This window comes from Pelodiscus sinensis, chromosome 3 (genome assembly GCF_049634645.1).
Source record: "Pelodiscus sinensis isolate JC-2024 chromosome 3, ASM4963464v1, whole genome shotgun sequence".
NCBI classification, from domain to species: Eukaryota; Metazoa; Chordata; order Testudines; family Trionychidae; genus Pelodiscus; species Pelodiscus sinensis.
In genome coordinates, this window is record NC_134713.1 from 163,426,764 (window position 1) to 163,446,351 (window position 19,588).

The 19,588-nt window shown below is 45.5% G+C and overlaps 1 protein-coding gene across 1 annotated transcript in view; it reads right to left on the reverse strand.

Moving 5' to 3' along the window:
• MSH2 (mutS homolog 2) overlaps positions 1-19,588 on the reverse strand; it is a 92,015-nt gene that overhangs the window by 66,508 nt on the left and 5,919 nt on the right. Inside the window, exons 2-5 of the mRNA XM_075925390.1 lie at positions 14,472-14,626; positions 11,083-11,361; positions 8,395-8,541; positions 5,646-5,795 (exon numbers count right to left, since the gene is read on the reverse strand). Coding sequence (XP_075781505.1) covers positions 5,646-5,795; positions 8,395-8,541; positions 11,083-11,361; positions 14,472-14,626 — 731 coding nt within the window. The remainder of the gene's footprint in view (positions 1-5,645; positions 5,796-8,394; positions 8,542-11,082; positions 11,362-14,471; positions 14,627-19,588) is intronic.

Here is a 19,588-nt window from a genome sequence, read left to right on the forward strand (position 1 = left end):
AGAATGTTGTTGTTAAAAGCTGCGTAGCATAGACATATCCATAGGGCAGTAACTCCAGCAGAATCAGTTTTGAGCAGCCTGGGTAAAATAAAGATCCCAAGAAAAAGTGATGGACTGTGCCCCTTTGATGCAAGTAAAGCAGTGAAGTCTTCAATTTTGCTCTCTGAGCCACTTTGTTTTCATCCTGTAATTAGTCTTAGGCTTTGTCAACACTAGCAGATGTAAAGTGCTGGCAGTTACGGTGCTGCTTACAGAATGCAGCAGTGAAACTACTGTTGTGTCTCCACATTGTCAGCTGCCAGCACAGTAGCGTGACTGCACTTGCGGCACGTAGTTACAGCAGCAGATTCGGAGCAGTGCACTCTGAGCAGCTATCCCACAGAGGACCTCTTCCTCATTTGTTGCGGAAGCTTATGAAAAGATGGATGGTGAGAGGCAGCAAAGGGAGTTGTGGGACATCCAGAGTCCTGTCCTAATGCCGAGTGGTGCAGATTCACATCCCAGCAACCTCTGTGCTTCCATCTGCATTTGGCACGATCTTTCAGCAGCTTTTGTTCATTCATGGAGGTGCTGACCACAGTGGAACACCACTTTTGGGCTTAAACAAGCACTGAGTGGGGGGGAATCACATCATCATGTAAGTCTGGGACAAGCAGCAGCAGCTGCAGACCTTTTGGATGAGGAAAACCTCTTTCACGGAACTGTGTGTTGAACTCCCCCAGACACACAGTCTGTGTGGAAACTGGCTACAGACAGCTACCAAGTGGTCACCAGTTCGGAGTGGGAAAGTTGACCGTTGGACTCTTGTTGATGGAAATGTGCAGGGCCAATCAATCACATCCTGCTCTCAAAGACCATGACTGAGCAACATGAGTGAAATTGTGGATGGCTTTGCACAGGTGGGCTTTCTTAACTGCAGTGAGGCACATTCTAATTCCGGCACAAGACCACTGAGCCTCTGAGTACCTGAGCCAGAAGAGTTATTTCTCCATGGTTCTTCTGGCGCTTGTGGATCACTATGGCTGTTTCATGGACATTATCGCAGCCTAGCCAAAAAGGCCCATGACGCACACATCTTTTGGAACACTGGCCTTTTCAGGAAGCTGCAAGCAGGGACTTTCTTCATGGACCAGGAGATCACTGTAGGGCAGGAGTGGGCAATACACAGTCCACCTGCCAGATCTGGCCTGCCCAAGCTGCTGGATCCAGTCCACAGGCCTCCCCACCAGGACTCTCAAGCATAGAGCAGCCAGCCTCTTTAGAGCAATCCCACGCCAATTTAAGCAGCTGGCTGCTCCTTGTGGCTCTCTGCTCCAGGCACTGAGGGGAAGGAAGCTTCACAGAAACTGACCCATGGGAGCTGAGAGATTTTGCCAGGGGCAAGGGTAATGCACAAAGCCTCCTTCTCCCCCCCCCCCCCAGCCCCCACCCCAGCACAGGGACAGAGAATCACAGGGAGCAGCCGGTAATTTTGAGCAGCCTAGGGCTGCAGCAGGCATGGAGTCTACTAGGTAAGTGCCTCCTGGCCACAGCCTGCCTCTGGCATTCCAGGCCATATCTCCCCTCCAAATCCCTAGCCCAGGTCACCTTCCAAACCCTCTGCACTATCGTCCCCTCCTCCCCCTCCCAGACTCTGCACCCCCTCCTGAACCTCCTTTCAGGCCAGAATCCTGTCAGGACCCATATTTGTTCCTGGAGCCTACACCCCAAGCCCCCACCCTAGATCACAAACCCCTCCTTCACACAAGTTCCCTGTCAGTCTCACACCCTCTCCTGTACCCCAGTCCCCTACCCCAAGCTCCCTTCTGCATCCAACCTCCATCCCTGATACTACACCCACTCCACAGAAAAGTGTGGCCCTTGACCACTTGCCAAAATCATGGAGTAGCCCCCTCACCAACAATTACTGCCCACCTCTGCTGTAAGGGAATTAGAAATACTCAATGTTATCCTGGAAGACCCTGCCTATCCCTAGTTAATACCATGGCTCATGAAGCCATACACTGGGCACCTTGACAGCAACAAGGAGTAGTTCAGCAACAGGCTGGGCAGGTACAGAATGACTGTAGAGTGTGCTTTTAGCACTTTAAAAGACCATTGGTGATGTTTGAATGGGAAGCTGGACCCGGCCAATGGCAACATCCCTGTGCTTATAGCCGTCTGCTCCACCCTCCATATTTGAGAAGGGAAAGGTGAAAGCTTCACACAGGGCTGGAACACTGAGGCGCGGTGCCTGGAGGTTGAGTTTGAACAGCCGGAGCTCAGGGCTATAAGAGGAGCGCAGTGCAGGATCGTAAGGATCAGGGATGTCTTGAAGCAGCAATTTGATGCTGAAAGCCAGTAATATTTGTTGCCAGGCCCAAGACTGCAGTAAGTTACTGTGATTGGTCCATACAATGTACTTAGTGGAAAAGTGTCTGTTGCTTTGTTGGGCCCTGCTTGCTTATTTTCATGTAATGGAACTAAGATAGCAAACGCAGACCCCACGTGCAGCGTGACACATCTGCACTTTGTGAGCGGGAAGGGAGGAGGTGAGGCCCCAGCATGTTTGCAGATTTGTGTATGTTCAGATATCGTATGTAACCCGACCATCTGATGTGCTGTGCAGTGGGAGCTAAACTGAATGGGGATGAGGACTGAGTGCATTGGGTGCCTGCGAGAAGCTGCAGGGCTGGATGGCCAAAGGGCAGGTGTGGAATGTAGCAGGTGCCAACTGGGAACAGGATGGGGATCAAAATGTGTTGGTGGTGAGAGGGGACACATGGAAAACAGTTTTGGGACACCGGTGGGGGTAGCACAGCAGAAGATCACAGAGGGTACTTCTAGACTGCCCTCTAAAATCAAAATAAGATACGCAATTTGCACTATGCGAATCGCGTATCTTATTTCAATTTTATTTCGATATAGGCGATTTCAAAATTTGGTGCAACTACATGGTGCCAAATTTCCAAATAAAGCACTATTTCGAGACATCCCTTATTCCTTGTAGAACGAAGTTTACAGGGCTTTGTACCTAGCCCTGCAGTTTAGACGTACCCAGAGTTTCCCCGCCAGCAGTACTAGCAGCACCTGGAGCATGTCAGTTTAGCACTCTGTAATGTTTAAGAGACGCTCCACAGTTTCTTTCCAGCACAAAACTTTTGCCTTCCATTTCCTCCTCTCATTGTTCTGCTTCCACTCTTTCCATTCTTTCTTTTCACCAGCATCCCGCTAACATCACACAAGTCCTCTTTACTTTTCTGAGGCTGCTTTCTTGCCCGGTGCAGCCATTCGGCTGGTGATAAAGGCTGGGATCCCAAGGTTAAATCTATGAAGCCAAAAGCGCTACATTTTACAGAGGGAATATTGTTAACACTAGATAGAGCAGCCTGGTATCCACCACACCCTTCCCCAGGCGTGGCATAAGTTGGAGGTAGGGAGCATAAGGCCCCAGCTGAAAGTAGGGGATTGTCAGGTTTGTGAAATAGGCATGGGCACATGGAAAGATGCGCTAACAACACTCCACACGTCACCAAGCAAACAGGAATGGGACTGTCAAAATTCCCAAGGAATGCAAAGAGCAGGGCTGTGGAGTGTTCCCCTGAAGGCTGGGCAGTAGAGTTCAAAGAGGCAAAAAACAGGCTTTTCGGAACAGGTACTAGAGGCCACTCACAGCGCTGGAGTACACCATAGTGTCCACACTGACATCCCAGAACTGTAGCCCGTCGCTCGTTGAGGTGGTTTCGCTAGAGCACAGTAACTGTGGAGTTAGGGTACACTTAGTGCCTTGCCAGTGTGGACACCTCAGCTGGGAGCTGATTTACTGGACTATGACTTGACAGTTTAGACAAGGCCTCAGAAATAGCTAAGTTGCATTTAAAACATGTTTTTAACCTGAAAGAGTCATATCAAAGATTTTTGTTTAGTGTATCTGGGTGATTCTTGGATCAAATCTGCTTGGTTTACAAGGACAGAGGCAGCTCCTCTGACCCTCTGCCAATTCTATGATTCTGAAAGACAAGCTGGGATCTTTGGGAGTTTAGTTAACACCAGCTATGAGGCAAAAGACAATAGACTCCATCTTACTCTCTGAAGGCTATGTTGCTCTGCAATGCTAACAGGAATAAGAAATAGCAAGTAAACCTGGCTGGAATTCAGGGTCTTCAGTTAGGAAGAAATTGTGTTTCAGAATTTGCTTTTGTTACCAATTGGAATTTCTAGACAAACCAGAGATTCCAAAATAAAATTTTTATAATGACCAGAATATGTTATGTCCCTGAAACAAAATGTGAAGTTGGCATGGTCATTCACTGAATCCTAGATACAAAAGTGACAAGGATGTAAATTTCATATACTCCACTGCAATAAGCCCTGAAGCTTTTGAGGCTGATGGGCCCCCTGCTTGAGCCAAAGTGCTCAGGTCATCTTGAGTACCTGCCACTGAGCTGTGAGCCTGGTGGTCATGCAACCAACTCCCAGGGTCTGCTCTATAGAGGCAGCCCCAACATGCAGACTGGCTCAGGATAGAAACCCCAGGAATGCCTGACCCTTAAATAGTCTGTATGGCAGGGGTGGCGCACAGCCACAGGTTTTGGAAGCTGATTCCAGAACATCAAAGCTCACAACGGGAACCTTGGAAACCCAGGTTTGAGAATGAGAGCTTAGCAGACTTAAGTGCCAGCCTCAGTGGGGAACACCAGCCAGTTTCCAATAGAAACCTGACAGTTTAAACAAAAAAATTATTCCAGCATAAAGCTAGAGAAGGGAATGGAACAGAGTCTCCTCCCTAAAGTTTTGCACATTGCAGGAGAAGGTGGCAAGAATATTCAGGCTTCTCCTCCCACTGGGCTTGCAAACCTAGGCACCAGATCTGAATTACTAACTCCCTGGATTCTCTAAGAGCCTCTTTTTTGTGGGTATGGAAGTAGTACTCTACTTCCGGGGCATCTTCCATGGGGCCCAAAGTGCTTTGTAGCTCAGGCCAAGGAGTACTAAGAATCTGATTAAAAAAAGTACAAGTGAAATCAACATATATCAGTGTTTGAATCACTTGTGTGTGGGTACAGGCAGCAAATACACCATCAAACTGTGGGGGAAGGGGCACAGTGTCACAAAAAAAGTTTACGATTCATTCAGACACTTGGATTTTTAGACATTCATCCATTTGATTTTAAAAGGCTAACCTGACAGTGTCCATTTAAATGTCTAGGTTTCTTCAACAGACCCTTCAAAGGAACCTGTTCATTGCCTGCTGTAAGTTGCACTTGGCATCTCATCATAGTCAATAAAAGGACCAGTGTGTCAAATCCCCTTCTTCCCCCAGTGTGATTATGAACATAGTACAATTATGCATGCAAATAAATGAGACTTAAAATACTAAGCTGCAGTCACCAGAGCTGGGAACTCCTCTGGCTCGGTCTACTGGGAATTCCTGTAAAGGTGGTAGTGGGAAAAGTCTCCAACTCTGCTTGCTTTTTTTCTAGGAAGTTACAACACAGCATAAGAGTAGCCAAAAAAAATAAAAATAGAAACCAGAAAGCAGAACGTCCAATTATGCACCACCAAAAAGTACTTCTGGGACAGACTGAAGCAAAGCTACTATCAAGTAGCAAAGTACATGCTTTTATGAATTAAACATTTCATTAAGTAAAATGTTTGTTTCTTACCTGGAAAAGATTAAGGGCTCGAACAGCTGCATTGTCCAGTATCATATACTGACTGAGGTCAAAGCTATTCAATTCAAATTGTCCAAAGTTAGATTCATCCGACAAGAGCTCTAAATACTTGATAACGGCCGACAAGGATGAAATAGCAACCTAAAGTTACAAAGGTTTGTTATGGTAAACAAAATAGGTCTGACAACAGATGCTTTTACAGAATGACAACCAATACGTAAGAACAGCTTCTCAGGGCCATGTCAACTTAAAAAAAAAAGTGGCAAATTTTTGTTTGTTTTCTGATTATCTGATGAGTCATTTGCCTAAAACAGGAATTCATAATGTCCTAGAAACTTGGGTTATACCCAGGTTCATCAAACCTTTGCTAAGTTACAAAATCCAGTAAATATGAAGAAATCACAGAATACAAAATATTTTTAGAGTACAAATACAGCATGTGCTTAATACATGTTCAGAATATTCAGAAACAAAAACATTTAGATGATATGGTTGTTACATCAAATGTAAATGATGTGGCTCAAACTCTAAAAAAAGAAAAGGAAAGTTCATGATTAAACTTCGGCTACACTAGAGAGGAAGTAATGAAAAACAAGCATATTTTTTGCTTGCACATCTAGCTTTCCAAAAGATTTGTATCTTGAAGCAGGTAGATAAAAGGAACTATCCTTGGCTCCATGGGTGAAGCATAGGGGGGGGGGGGGGAGAGAGGACATGCCCCCCAAATACCATGAGCTGGAGGGACCAGCCAGCAGCTGGCAAGAGGGCTAGCAGGGGGGGGAGATCCTAACTCCTTCCCCGCACTCACCAGTAGCAGCAGAGCAAGCAGAAGAATGGCCCCAGCTCCCTGAACTCATTTGGCCAGCCATATCACTCAAGGGCAGGACCACCCTGCACTGACCCACAGGAAGTAGAGTAACACAGCTGGAAGGGCACAGCAAGCTGGGTCCACTGTTCTGCTTGTCCTGCCATTGATGGAGAGTGCAGGAGGTTGGGAGCAGACCTATGCTGTTGGCGCCAGCCCCACTAGTCCCCTGGATCACATCGCTCGGAGGAAAGGGCAAAGCAAGGTGCAAAGGGGGTTGTCATGGGCTGGGAGGCGGGTCATGTAGCCCCCTCCTGCACCTCTTCACCAGTTCCTCTGCCTGGCTCCAAATGAAACAAAAGGGAATGGAATATTTTTGGGAGAGAAAGCTTAATGGTGCATGTGATTATACAAGTGCTTAAGTCTGCATCTGTTTTCACTGAAGTACCATGGAAGAAGCTGTTACCACTGCTCCCCTGATACCATAAAACATGCTTGCTCCCTGAGTCACCTTTCTGTATCTCAAGACTGTCCAAGCAGAAGAAGTAAAACACACTTTGTTTTAACACATGAATTGTGTCCTTGGGAAACCCACGGTGCCAACAGGCAAAGGGTTCAGTTCTGTAACTAGCTCCAAACTGTCCTAGCAAACTCACTATACTTTAGCACACCGCTTTCATGGTACTTACCTAGAAATTATGTCACATAAGATTAAATGAAAGCCAGAATCACACACTTCACTAAAACCTCACTGTGAAATGTATGGAAGGTGACTCTCAGCCAGGGACCACAAAACCCATCATATAGTCTCCAACCTCCCAGTCAAAGTCAAATAAACCATTTATGGAATACAACCTATTGCAAAAAATCTAAAACAAATTAAAGTAACCTGTGTAGGATTTTATTCCTTACCACCATGACCATTCCTAACCTGCATTATTGTCTTTTGTGCCTAGCTGTGGCAGGCAAGTTGGCCCTCCCGTTAGACATGTACCTAGAGAGATCACTGCATAGCTGCTGTCATACAAAAAACACAGGATGTTCTCACATTTTCAGAGGTCAGCTATGCAAAAACTGGCCTGGATGGCAGATTCATTTGTTATGATTAATCTACATGTGCAATTAAAGATTTAGAGACCATTAAATCATTGAGATGAGATTTGCAATTAGTTATAATGCAGAATGACCTAGAAAGTTGGAGGACTGGGCCAAATGGCTTCTTTGAAAGTAACTGTTATAACAAATCAATGGGAGGGCACACAAGCTGTCAGGCAGTTATACCCAATTCCTTAAAGAGCTTTGAATGTCACATCAGGATTCTAAAATGGGATTCTATTCCATAGGGAGCTAATACAGAGAGCATTCATTTAACTGTCTGAGATCAGACCAATATGATCAGTTTCAGACCATAGGAATAAGCACCTAAAACCACTTAGAACCCATGAAGAAAAGTATGATTCCACAACAAACTTAGTACAGAAATGTAAATGCACTATGGAAAATTTAAAGTTATTTTTCATTTATGCTTAAGTAGTCCCTAATAATGTTTTTTCCTTTAAAATATGCCTATTAAAGCATCTACTGCAAGGTGATGTAATTTCAATTCCAATAGTCAGGAAAGCTTTAAAATAATCCTACAGACTAATCCTTCCCCTCTAAAAAGCAACACCACCAATAAATTGAAATCAAAGTTATATTGTATTTTTGCATCTCATTTATTATTCATATGTTGGTGATGCTCAAATATGCCCAATATTGGACAAATACAAAGGCAGTCTAGTTTGTGCCTTGAACTCATTAACAACAAAGTCAGACGAGGAAGAAAGGAATAGAGTAAAAGCATAGTGGCCATGTTACAATTGATAAGTGTCATTTTTTAAAAAAAAAGGGGCATTATTAATTATACCTTATTTACAACTGCTACAAGTTGCTCACCTGTTTTTCCATCTCTGGTAATGTTACACTAGTCACTTGCTCTTCCTTTTTTGATTTTAGCAAGCGGTTGAGATCCTGAACAGTATCTTTTGTTGTGAATTCAGCCTTTTTTCGGTCTGTAATCATGATTCCTCCTCTTTGAATAATCTGTTGTGTGTAAGTTATAACAAGTCATTTTCAGTTCAAAGAAATGAAAGTGTATTCTCAAAGACAATTTGTATTCAATTGTGAGACTATACAGAGAGAAGAAAGTAAGGGTACGTCTAGACTACAGAGTTTTGTCGACGGAAGTTTTGTCGACAGATACTGTCGACAAAACTTCTGTCGACAGAGCGTCTAGACACATTCAGTTCTGTCGACAAAGAAAGCTTCTTTGTCGACAAAACCCTGTAGTCTAGACGCAACCCTACAGGCAATAAGACCTTCTGTCGACAGAACTCTGTCGACAGAAGGTGTTATGCCTCGTAAAATGAGGTTTACCAGCGTCGACAAAACTGCTGAGTTCTGTCAAAGTTATGTGGATAGAACTCAGCGGTAGTGTAGACGCAGGTATAGTTTTGTCGACAAAAGTCCACTTTTGTCAACAAAACTCAGTAGTCTAGACACACCCTAAGATGAGTAAAAACCTAAGAATGCCTATTTTACAAAATTATGTCAACCTCTATTATACCACCATGCAGCCACTGCAATAAAGAAATTATTTTTTACTACTGGGGGAATTCTGCATCACTGCATGCCATCAAAACTCACGTTGCCTGCAAATTTGCTTCCCTGCACACACACACACACACACACACACACACACACACACACACACAAAAAAAAAAAAAAAAAAGGCTGACACGGAAGCAAAATAAAGAGGCAACAGCAATCATATAAGTCCCTCCCTTCCTCCCTCAGCAGAGCAGGTGCGTCATTTTGGGCACCAAGAGCAGCTAGCAGAGATGTCAATCACTGCAGAGCTGAGGATGCCCCAGCCTGTGGCTCCTACCTTGCACTAGGCTCAGATGCTAATCCTGGCTAAGACAGGCAAGAACAGGACTTCCTCTTCCTCTACAAGGTGCCACCAGGGCTGGGTCAGATCTACTTCCAGAAACTTCCCAACTGCAAGAAATTCCGTTACCCACTTCAACCTCCCCCTCTCCTTCCTCAGCTACAGGGCAGTGATCAATGTCCAGGAAGCTGTTCCTCTATGCCCCCAACCTCTGTGCATCCTTGTGTGCAGCCCCCTGCACAAAGAACCCTCCACTGAGCCTCACACACCTGAACCCACACCTCACTGAGTTTCACCACACCCACCAAACCCCAGACTCCCAGCACCCACACTAAAGAGCCTCTGTGCATTCAGACTTTCCGGGCATCCAGACCTCCCCCACACAACCAAAATTCCCACACTCATACACACAATCTTCTCACCCCATACATACAGCCTCACACTAAGCCCTTCAACACTTGGAACTTGCTGAGAAGAGTCTTCTTGCCTCATGCCCCATTTGGAAGCCAGGGCTGAGCATATGCGCAAAACTCTACCCCCCTCGCTTGCTATCTCAATGTGCCTGACATCGATGGCAGGGCCCTAGGGTACTCCTGGGCAGGCCTGGCCCTTGTACTAGGTGCAGTCTCATGGCCAAATTAGTATCCCAGGAGGGGAGGAGGGCTGCAGGGTGATCTCCCACCTCTATGCAATCAGTGGCCTGCGTTAACTACGGCCATGCTGGAGCCTTCACATTTATTTGGAAAAAGTAACTAAAAGTTCCTGTCAGGGTAGTTAAACACTGGAATAAATTGCCCAGGGAGGTTGTGTAATCCCCATCTCTGGAGATACTTAAGAGTAGGTTAGATAAATGTCTATCAGGGATGGTCTAGACAGTATTTGGTCCTGCCATGAGGGCAGGGGACTAGACTCGATGATCTCTCGAGGTCCTTTCCAGTCCTAGTATTCTATGATTTGTTGACAAAATATGCAGGGTTGGCACAGAATTCCCTCAGAAGTAAAGATTTTTTTCATGACCACACTACATTCCTTGCATTAGTGATGCACATCCACACCAGGAGTGCTTGCACTAGAGATGTTAATAAGTGGGGGATTTGGGAAATGTTTCAGCAGTTACACGTTTACACACTGGGGTGGGAGGCAGGCAGCTCTCTGGAAGCCACAGCTCATGGAGAGCCTGCTTAAATGCCGGCTCCCGCCTACTTTCCCCCCACCCATGCTGCTGCCTCTGACACAAAGGCAGCAGTACAGAGGGAACCTGCATGTAACCGTAAAGGTGGTTAACCGTTTAACCATGTACACTATCACATCTCTAGCTTGCACCAATTTAATTGTCAGTGAAGTTGACATAATTATTTCCTCTAAAGTACTGTACCTCTCAGAGGTGGAATTAAGTCAGTGTAGTGGGGATCATGTCAACCCGAGCAACATTTTAGTGTAGATATTTAGAATTAGGTTGATGTGAGCAGCCTCATTTAGATTTAATTTTGTAGCATAGACCAAGATTACCAGTACCTTTTGTTAATTGAACAAGTGATCTATGTACCATCCAGAATTCCATCAAGTTAAATTTTGAATCCAGTTTATTTCTTAGCCTTCACTCATCTTAGATCACAATTTCAGAGCTTTTTCTTCCCCAATCTCAATTAATATACAAGTATAAATCAGTCACTCCACACATTTATGCAACTTACGTGTCTCAGTTTTCCCATATCGCCAACAGTCTCTCCCGCTGCTAACACACATTCCTTAGGTCCAATTTGAACGAGCAAAGCTTCAAGGTTTGAGAAATGATCGTTATCTGGAAACTCACAGACACCCAGCTTCCTAAGAGTCGTGTCAACATATCCAACTCCAATTAATCTCTGTCCATCAGCAGTATGTAGCTTAACGCCCACAACCCCAATGGCAGTCGACATGTCATTATTGCCAAAAAGAATTTCCTCAAACTGGGAAAGGTTACCCGGAGAACCCTATTTGGGAAAGAAAACTTAGAATGAAGAACAAACACTGTCAAGGTTAGTGGAACAAATCAGAGTTCTAAAGACATCTCAAACTTTAAAAATCACTCAAATGGAAATAAAAGCAAATATGATAACTGACTACACCGTAAGTTTGTATCCAATAAAATTTACTCTCAGTGCAACTCGATTCCCAAACTATATTTAAATAATTCTGAAACTGCTTTTAAAGTAAAGTAAGAGGCAGCAGGGGTGAGGTAATATCTATTATTGGATCCACTTCTGTTAGTGAGAGCCACAAGCTTTTGAATATACACACAGTTTTTCTTTCAGGCTCTGTCTGAGCTCCAAACCTTGCATTTCACAAACAGAAGTTGTCCAATAAAAGACATTACCTTACTCACCTTGACTCTCTACTACCCTGGAACCAACAAAATTACAACACTGCATTACTTACCTTCTTAAAACTGTTGTGCTTCAAGATGTGTTGATCATGTCCATTCCATGTAGGTGTGGAAGGTTGTTGGAAGGTTTTTCCCTCAGCGGTAATCCATTAGGCCTGCAGGGGTACACCCTGGAGTGGCGCCTACATATGCATGCATGCATATATATCTCCATATCCCTGCCAGGCCACCCCCAGTTCCTTCCTGGAATTTTCCAATGAAGGGGAAGTGAATGGGATTTGGAACGGACATGCGCAACACATCTCAAAGAACGACAGTTACAAGTAAGTAAGTAACCGTTTTTTCTTCAAGTGATTGCTCATGTCCATTCCATGAGGTGATTCCCAAGCCGAACCCTCAGTGGTGGGGCTGGAGCTTACCCGGAAATGGACTCCAACACCGCTCTACCAAAGGCCGCGTCATCCCTGGCCTGCTGAGCTATGGCATAATGGTTTGGGAATGAATGTATGACTCGAGGACCAGCTGGCCACCCTGCAGATATCCAAGATGGGCACCTGTGCCACAAAGGCAACCGACGAAGCCAGAGCTCTAGTGAAGTTGGCCATAAGTGCAGAAGCTGGTATCTGGGCCAGGTCATAGCAAGCCTTGATAAAAGAGGAAATTGAGGAGTAAATACGCTGAGCTGAAACTGGAAGATCCTTCATTCTGCCTACTATTGAAATAAATAACCGGCGGGGGAAGGGGGAGAAGAATGGGTTGGAGAGGCTGCATGAAGGCACTCTGGTGCCAGGAGCAGTACCGAGAGCAGAAGGCCATAGCTCTGGAAAGAACTGACTCAGCTTCAGAGTCCAAGAAATAACCTGACACGGACCATGGTGGTGCTAACGAGGTTGGTGCCGGAGAGCAGTGCTGGGAGGCAAGCCTGGCTATGGCTACAGGCTTATTGCGGTGCCGGACTGCTGAAGGAGGCATCACATGCCCCAGTGCCGGGTCCATCATTGGTGCCAGGGAGCTGGTCGGTGCCATCGCTTCGGTGGATAAGGCGGGTGGTGCCAAAGCATGTGGCACCAAAGGGAGGGCCGATGCCAGTGTAGCTGACACCTTCGGGGCTGAACGACTCCTGTCTCCCAATGCCGGAGCCTCGGTGCGGGTCTTGGAAGTACCCTGGGCCCAATGGGGAGGATGTGAGCTTGATCAGCTCTCCGACGGTCTTGAAGCCCAGAGTAAAGGGCTGAGCCACTTCAGCAGCCAGGTTCCTCCAGACTGGCCTCGTGTACTGGGCTCGACTGGTGCCACAAGTGCACCACAGCAGAAAGTCTGGCAGCTGGGCCCAAGACGTTAGTGTCCTGACTAGGGACGCACTCTGGACACGTGCTGTGACAGACCTACCCCTGCTAGATCTCTTCTTCTACGGCACCAGAGAAGGGAAGCAGTGCCGGGCAGCAGAGCTCCTCAGTGCGGGAGAGGCCCTAGACAGCCCAGCAGCCTCCTGTAACAAGACCAGTGTGCTGTGGCTGGCCAGTGCTGGGTCAACAGCCCATGCCAGGAGACTCCAGCAGGAGAACTCCAGCAGGAGGACCTTCAAACGTGAATCTCCCCACCCTTTGGTCCGCAGTTTAAAACTGCGACAAATCTTGCAGTTAATAGAGGTGCGCTTCACCAAGGCACTTAAGACACCCATCATGCGGGTCACCGCGTGGCATGGATTTAAGGAACTATGAACAGGGCTTAGCCGGGCATGCCCCAGTGCAAAGAAGGGGGCAATGCATGGAGCCAATTCTAACGGACCAACACTAACTAACACGAAGCTGTAACAACTAGAAACTAATAAATACTACGAACGAGACTCTTAAGGTGCACTTGCAAAAGCAAGCAAGAAGCATTCCAACAACTGTCACGGGCAGTAAGAAAGAACTGGGATGGGTGGCGGGCCGGCAAGAGTATATTTGCACTGACAAGCAGGCGCCATTCCAGGGGGCTTCCCTGCCAGTCCAACAGTCCTGCTGAGGGAAAAACCTTCCAACAATCTTGCACGCAGTGTACACACACCTACATGGAATGGAGATGAGCAATCACTCGAAGAAGAATAAGAGGTTGATTTGAACTACCCTTCTAGTCTCAAATTATATTACTCTAATCCAAAAATGCCAAAATACTCAGCCTGTATTTGTGGCCCATAGGACATTCAAGATTCTACTTTCTGAGATTTAGTTTTAAAAGTTTTCCTGTCCTAATGGTTACAAAGAAAGCCTAAATGTGACTAATACAACGTTATCTTTGGAGTGTAAGGCTAGAAACATTTTGGCAGCTGTGTGTAGTGATTTTCTGATGCTGTGTAAAGCACAGTAATATGTTTGTACATACATGCACTTTATTACATGCTCCCAGAACATAAATAGACCGGGTTCTAACTTTTCAACTTAGTAAGACTATATTTGCAGAAAAAAAAAGCAAAGCTATGAATTTAATAGCCATATAGTAAGTCATGTGTTGTGAAGCTCCCCCTCGAGCATCATATGGTATACTTGTAGTGCCGGGTCAACCCACTCTGGAATAGCAGAGAAATGTTGGAACACACAGAAAGCTGAATGACCTCTTTCCCTCCCAATCATATGGCCAGTAGAGGCAATGAAACGCTGTAAGAAAACGTGAAGTGGGATGAATAAAAAAATATCTGCATTTCCCCCACTTTGATCATATAAAGATAGAGAATTGTACCTTGTATGCCAAATACCAGTCATTCTCTTTAGTAGATTTACTTCCTGCTCGGTTCTTGTAAACTTCAACTCTGTACTGACGAATCAGAAGTAGATCTCTCAGAAAAGATTCAAAGTTCATTTTACTAAGCACAACACTCTCAAGTTTCTGATTACCTATAGGAAGAGAAGTGAATAAAATATTTGTAAGATAAACATGACTACTCTTTTTGTACATACAGTATGTAACTGAGAGCTCTACAAAAGGACAAAGTTAATAACTTTTAGAGGATATAGGATTATTTTGACAAGCAAAAGTGGCAAGCACATACATTCTAGGAACTAAAATAAAACCATCTAAATTATAACAAGGATATGGATTTCCAAGTGCTAAGAACAAGATTATATATGCTCAAAGTAAGTAAAAACTTCTTGTAACTCCTCAGTTCCTTGAGCTCTGCTCTGCATGGGAGTGTCTCTTGATTGTAACCCTTTTTGCACAAGCTTTGACATTCCTATGGCTAGAGTGCTGCACACCTTCCTTTCAACTGAAGACTGAACAGACTCAGCCATAGGTGCTGACCTCTCTGCTAAGATTCAAGATTATGAAATCAAGACCATTTCAAAATTTTTCACTAACATATAAAATTGATCTATTTTTCCATCTCTATAAAGTTTTTGCCCTCACATTTTCTAGTTCGTCTGTTGTAGAGTTGTACACTTCACAATAGATTTTCTGAGCAAAGATAGTGGACACAAGCTATAGCTTTCTCTTCAGGAGAAGCCTACCAATGACAACCTGTGTCCCTCAAACAAATAACAAAAAAGTCCATTGCCTACATTCATTCAAGAGATGTCTCCTGCTATGCAGTGACCTGAATTCTGACGCACACACGCACAGTAAGTGCATGCACATGAGCTCCAAAAAATTCTCAGACACACTCACCAAGGAACCTACTCCTACAATAAACTCCTCTGCCAACTCTGTCCACACATCTACACTAGTGCTCCCATCATAGGACCCAACCACACAAGTCACTGCATCAGAGGTTCATACAACTGCACATTCTCTAATGTGATCTATGCCATCAATGTCCTTCTGCCATGTATATTGGCCAAACTGGACAGTCTCTACAACAAAGGATTAATGGACACAGATCAAATATTAGAAATGGTAACAGAGAAACCTATAGGAGAACATTTTAACCTGCATGGGCACTCATTAATGGAGTTAAAAGAAGCCATTCTTCTACAAAGGAATTTCACAAGACAACTAGCGAAAGAGTGCGGAATTGACCTTCATATGCAAATTTGACACAGTTTCCCTTGGCCTGAACAAAGACTTGAACTGGTTAACGTATTATAACACTAGTTTTCCTTACATTCAACACCCTATTGACATCAAAAGCTAAGTATGAGACACTTCCAGTGCACTCAATTAGCCTCATTAGCACCAGGACGACGATTGACAGGTAATTTTTTTCCTCCCTCTCCCTTCTTATTCTGTAGGTTCCCTTTTTTTTCCCCTCCACTCTACCTCATATCATCTGATGACATGAGTTTTGCCCACAAGAGCTCATGATACTATATGCACATTTTTGTTAGTCTCTAAGGTGCCACATGACCAGGGCTCAACAAACTATAAAAATCTACTCGCCCTTGGGGAGTACATTTCAGCTGCACACCCCGTTCACCGGCGGCACGTGCATGTGCAATGCGGGTCTTGCGCATGCACAGTACGGAGCTGGTGAGCAGTTTTTGCCGCTGTTTGTCAAGCCCTACACATGACTATTCATTGCTAAAAAATGTGTACATCACCATAAAGCCCAATATCCTAAGGAAACAGTGTGTAACTGACAAAACGTTTGTTTTTTTCTCTTAAGTCCACCAAATATGAAACATCTCTCCTTTTTATATATTGATAAGTTTCAATATTAAGCATAAGACCCTATTATCCTACAAATCTTACAACTATAGCAGGATCCATGCAGATCTCAACCAATAGTTATACCAATGAATTACATTCGAATCAGAAGAAATGGCAACACTCATGAGAAGAAATGGCTACTGATTTCCATCTTCAAAATGCTGTCTCAAAACCTCCCTGATTCAAATTGTTCCATTGTTTCCCTCTAATAGCCCTGGTATCTGGCTGCTCAAAAGCAGCAGCCAGCCATTCTCCCTCAGCAGTCCATCCCTGAGCACACTTTTCTCCCTTACCTTCACAAATATTATGCAACACATGGCTTCAACTATAGGAATATTATCCAGGTCTAACCTGCCAGAAGGGAGAACCTTTCAACTACCAAATGCATATTCCATGGTTATCCTGCAGCTACTGAGCATATTGTTGAACCACTCCTTACCAAATTTAGGCTTCTCGTGTAAGGTTTCATGGGGAGCCATTACATTTAAGGGTATGCAAGATCTCCCAACATCACTATAAGCATTTCAACATCCCCTACTATAATCTTCTAATCTGGAAAAAAAGCCCCCACTTGCAACTTTCTGTACAGGCCAGTGATCCTAAATATACGTGTCATGTAGGGATGTGATAGTATAAACCAGGGGTGACCAACCGGTTAGAGACGAAGAGCCAAAATAGCGATGGATAGAGCACGAAGAGTCATGTACCAGGGGCAGCGGAGGGGGGGGGGGGGGAGGCAGAGTTGTTGAGGGAAAAAACACACACACACACACACCCCAGGGAAAAATAGGTGCCGGTACACCATCCCAGGGCATACCATCACAAAAAAAAGCACTGGGAAGGGGTAAGAGGTACAAGCTCTGGGAGGGAATTTGGGTGCAGGAGGAAGTAAAGACGAGGATGCTGGCTCAGAGAGGGAGCTCCAGGCTGGAGAGTGTTGAGGTGTTGAGCAAGCTACAAGCCTGTGGCTGTGAGGGTGCATGAGTTTCCATGAGGGGCTCAGGGCATGAGGGGCTCAGGACACAGATATGCAGTATGTGGATGGTGCAGGAGTGTTGTGGCAAAAGACTGGGGATGTGGGGGATGCAGGAGTTTGAGGATGTGAGCGGCTCAGGACAGGTGGTTCCAGTGTATGATAGGCTCAGATTTGGGGTCTAGGGGGTGCAGGAGTGTTATGATGCTGTGGCCAGATGGGGGCTTGGCCCCAACTGGGGCTTGTTGGCCAGGCTTCATTTTTAAATAAAATATTATGTCAACACAAAATGTTTCAGCGTTGTCTTCATTTATGAGAAGGGCAGGGAACCTGTTTTGAGTCAGGAGTCACTGACCCACAGAAAAGTCAGTCAAGGCCTCACAAGTGAGATGCAAAAAACCAAAAACCCCCAAGCCTCACTAATAGGGCCCCAACTGTGCTGGTGGGGGCAGGGTGGTGGGACAAGGTACTCGTGGGGGTGGGGGCTTGGCTAGGGGGAGGGGACAGAGACAGCTAGGGCCACTACCTGGGGATCCTAGGTCTCAGGAAGCACGTTGGCTTCTCTTCCCATCCCCTCCCCTCCCCCAGGTACACCCTCCCCTTCCCCAGAGCCAGGCACACACACCCCCAACCCAATCCCCTTCCCCAACCTAATTCTCGGGTAGCGGAGCCGTCACTACAGTCACACGCATCTCCCTCCAGGCCCGTGCGCTTAGCAACCGGCTTGGAGACGTGCTGCCTGGGACGCTGTGCGCCCCCCGCCCCCCAACCCAATCTCCCTCTCTCCCCCCAGACTAGAGCCAGGTATATGTATACGTATACGTATACACACACCCACACACCCACGCCCTAACCTAATTCTTGGGTCCCAGAGCCACCGCTACAGACGCGCCTCTCCCTCCAGGTGATGCACACAAAACTTATGCTCAAATCCCGGAGCCAGAGCTGTGCCGCCGCCGCCATACACTTGCTTTGTAGAGCAAGGGGAGTGGAAATCACTCACAAATCCAAGCATGTATAAAGCCAGCACAGCAAGTTTCAACACCTCCCTTCCTACAGTCCTTAGTACAAGGTTGGGGATTATACTCTATGTATTATACTCTGGCTAGTCACATCAGACCTATGGTCCATTGCAGAAATGCCCAAGGGGCATAAGTTTCAAGAGTCCACAGACCTGTAAACAAATACTTACTGTTCTAAAAACACGTGTTTAGACTCTTAAATCTTAATGTATCTAATGTGAATGCAGATTTGAAACCCTGACCCACAAGGTCTTCCAGTATTCAATTACTTTCTCCAACAGCCTGGTCTACACTAAGTGTGTCTACACAGCAGGGCTTAACTTAAAATAAGCTACACAAATAACTATACAAAGCTTCCACCTCCCCTGGATCAACCAGATAGCCAAAACAGGCTGCCCCAGGGATGGAGCTGGCTCCTGCATTAGGAAAGCAGGATAACAGACCCTCTGAAGGTGGAGTGGGTTCCAGAGTGGCCTACAGGATATAGTATTTGCCTGGGGAGCACAGGGTGGTGGATTCTAGTCCCGCCCACCCTGGGAGCAGAGAGGAGAGGGAAGAACAGTGTGCATTTGTGAGAATGACAGACACACAAAGCGTGAGTGACAGATTTGCATTGCCAAGCTCCCTCCATCCTCTTCTCTCTGTGTGGAGTTAAGATACAGGAGTGCAGACACCTCGGGCCTACATCATTTGCACAGCTTATTTCAAAATAGCTTATTTCAAAATTGGGAGCATCTACACAGCACTTATTTCAAAATAGAGCACTCTTCCTCCGACTTTCCTTACTCCTCATACAATGAGGGTTACAGCTGTGTAAATGCGAACTAAGTTACTTTGAAATAACACTGGTTATTTCGAAATAATATTGCTGTGTAGACATATCCTAAGAGTTTAGACCAAATATAGGCACATAAAGTCAATTTTCTGACCAATGTATCCACACTACCAAGTCTGTTTAGTCAACCTTAACGGCTGCTGAAGTCGATTTTGGGTACTCCTGCTATTATGAGGAGTAATGTAATTCCTGACCTTGTCTGGTCAAATATACGGTAGTATAGACACAGCATCGGCGAAAGTCAAAGTTCTTGGCCTCCAGGAGGCATCCCACAGTGCCCACTTTGAGCACTCTAGTCAGAACTTGCACCTCTACTGCTCTCCAGATGAGCAGAAAGCCACAGGAAAGTTTGAGTGCACACCTCACAGCAGGCAGCACACCT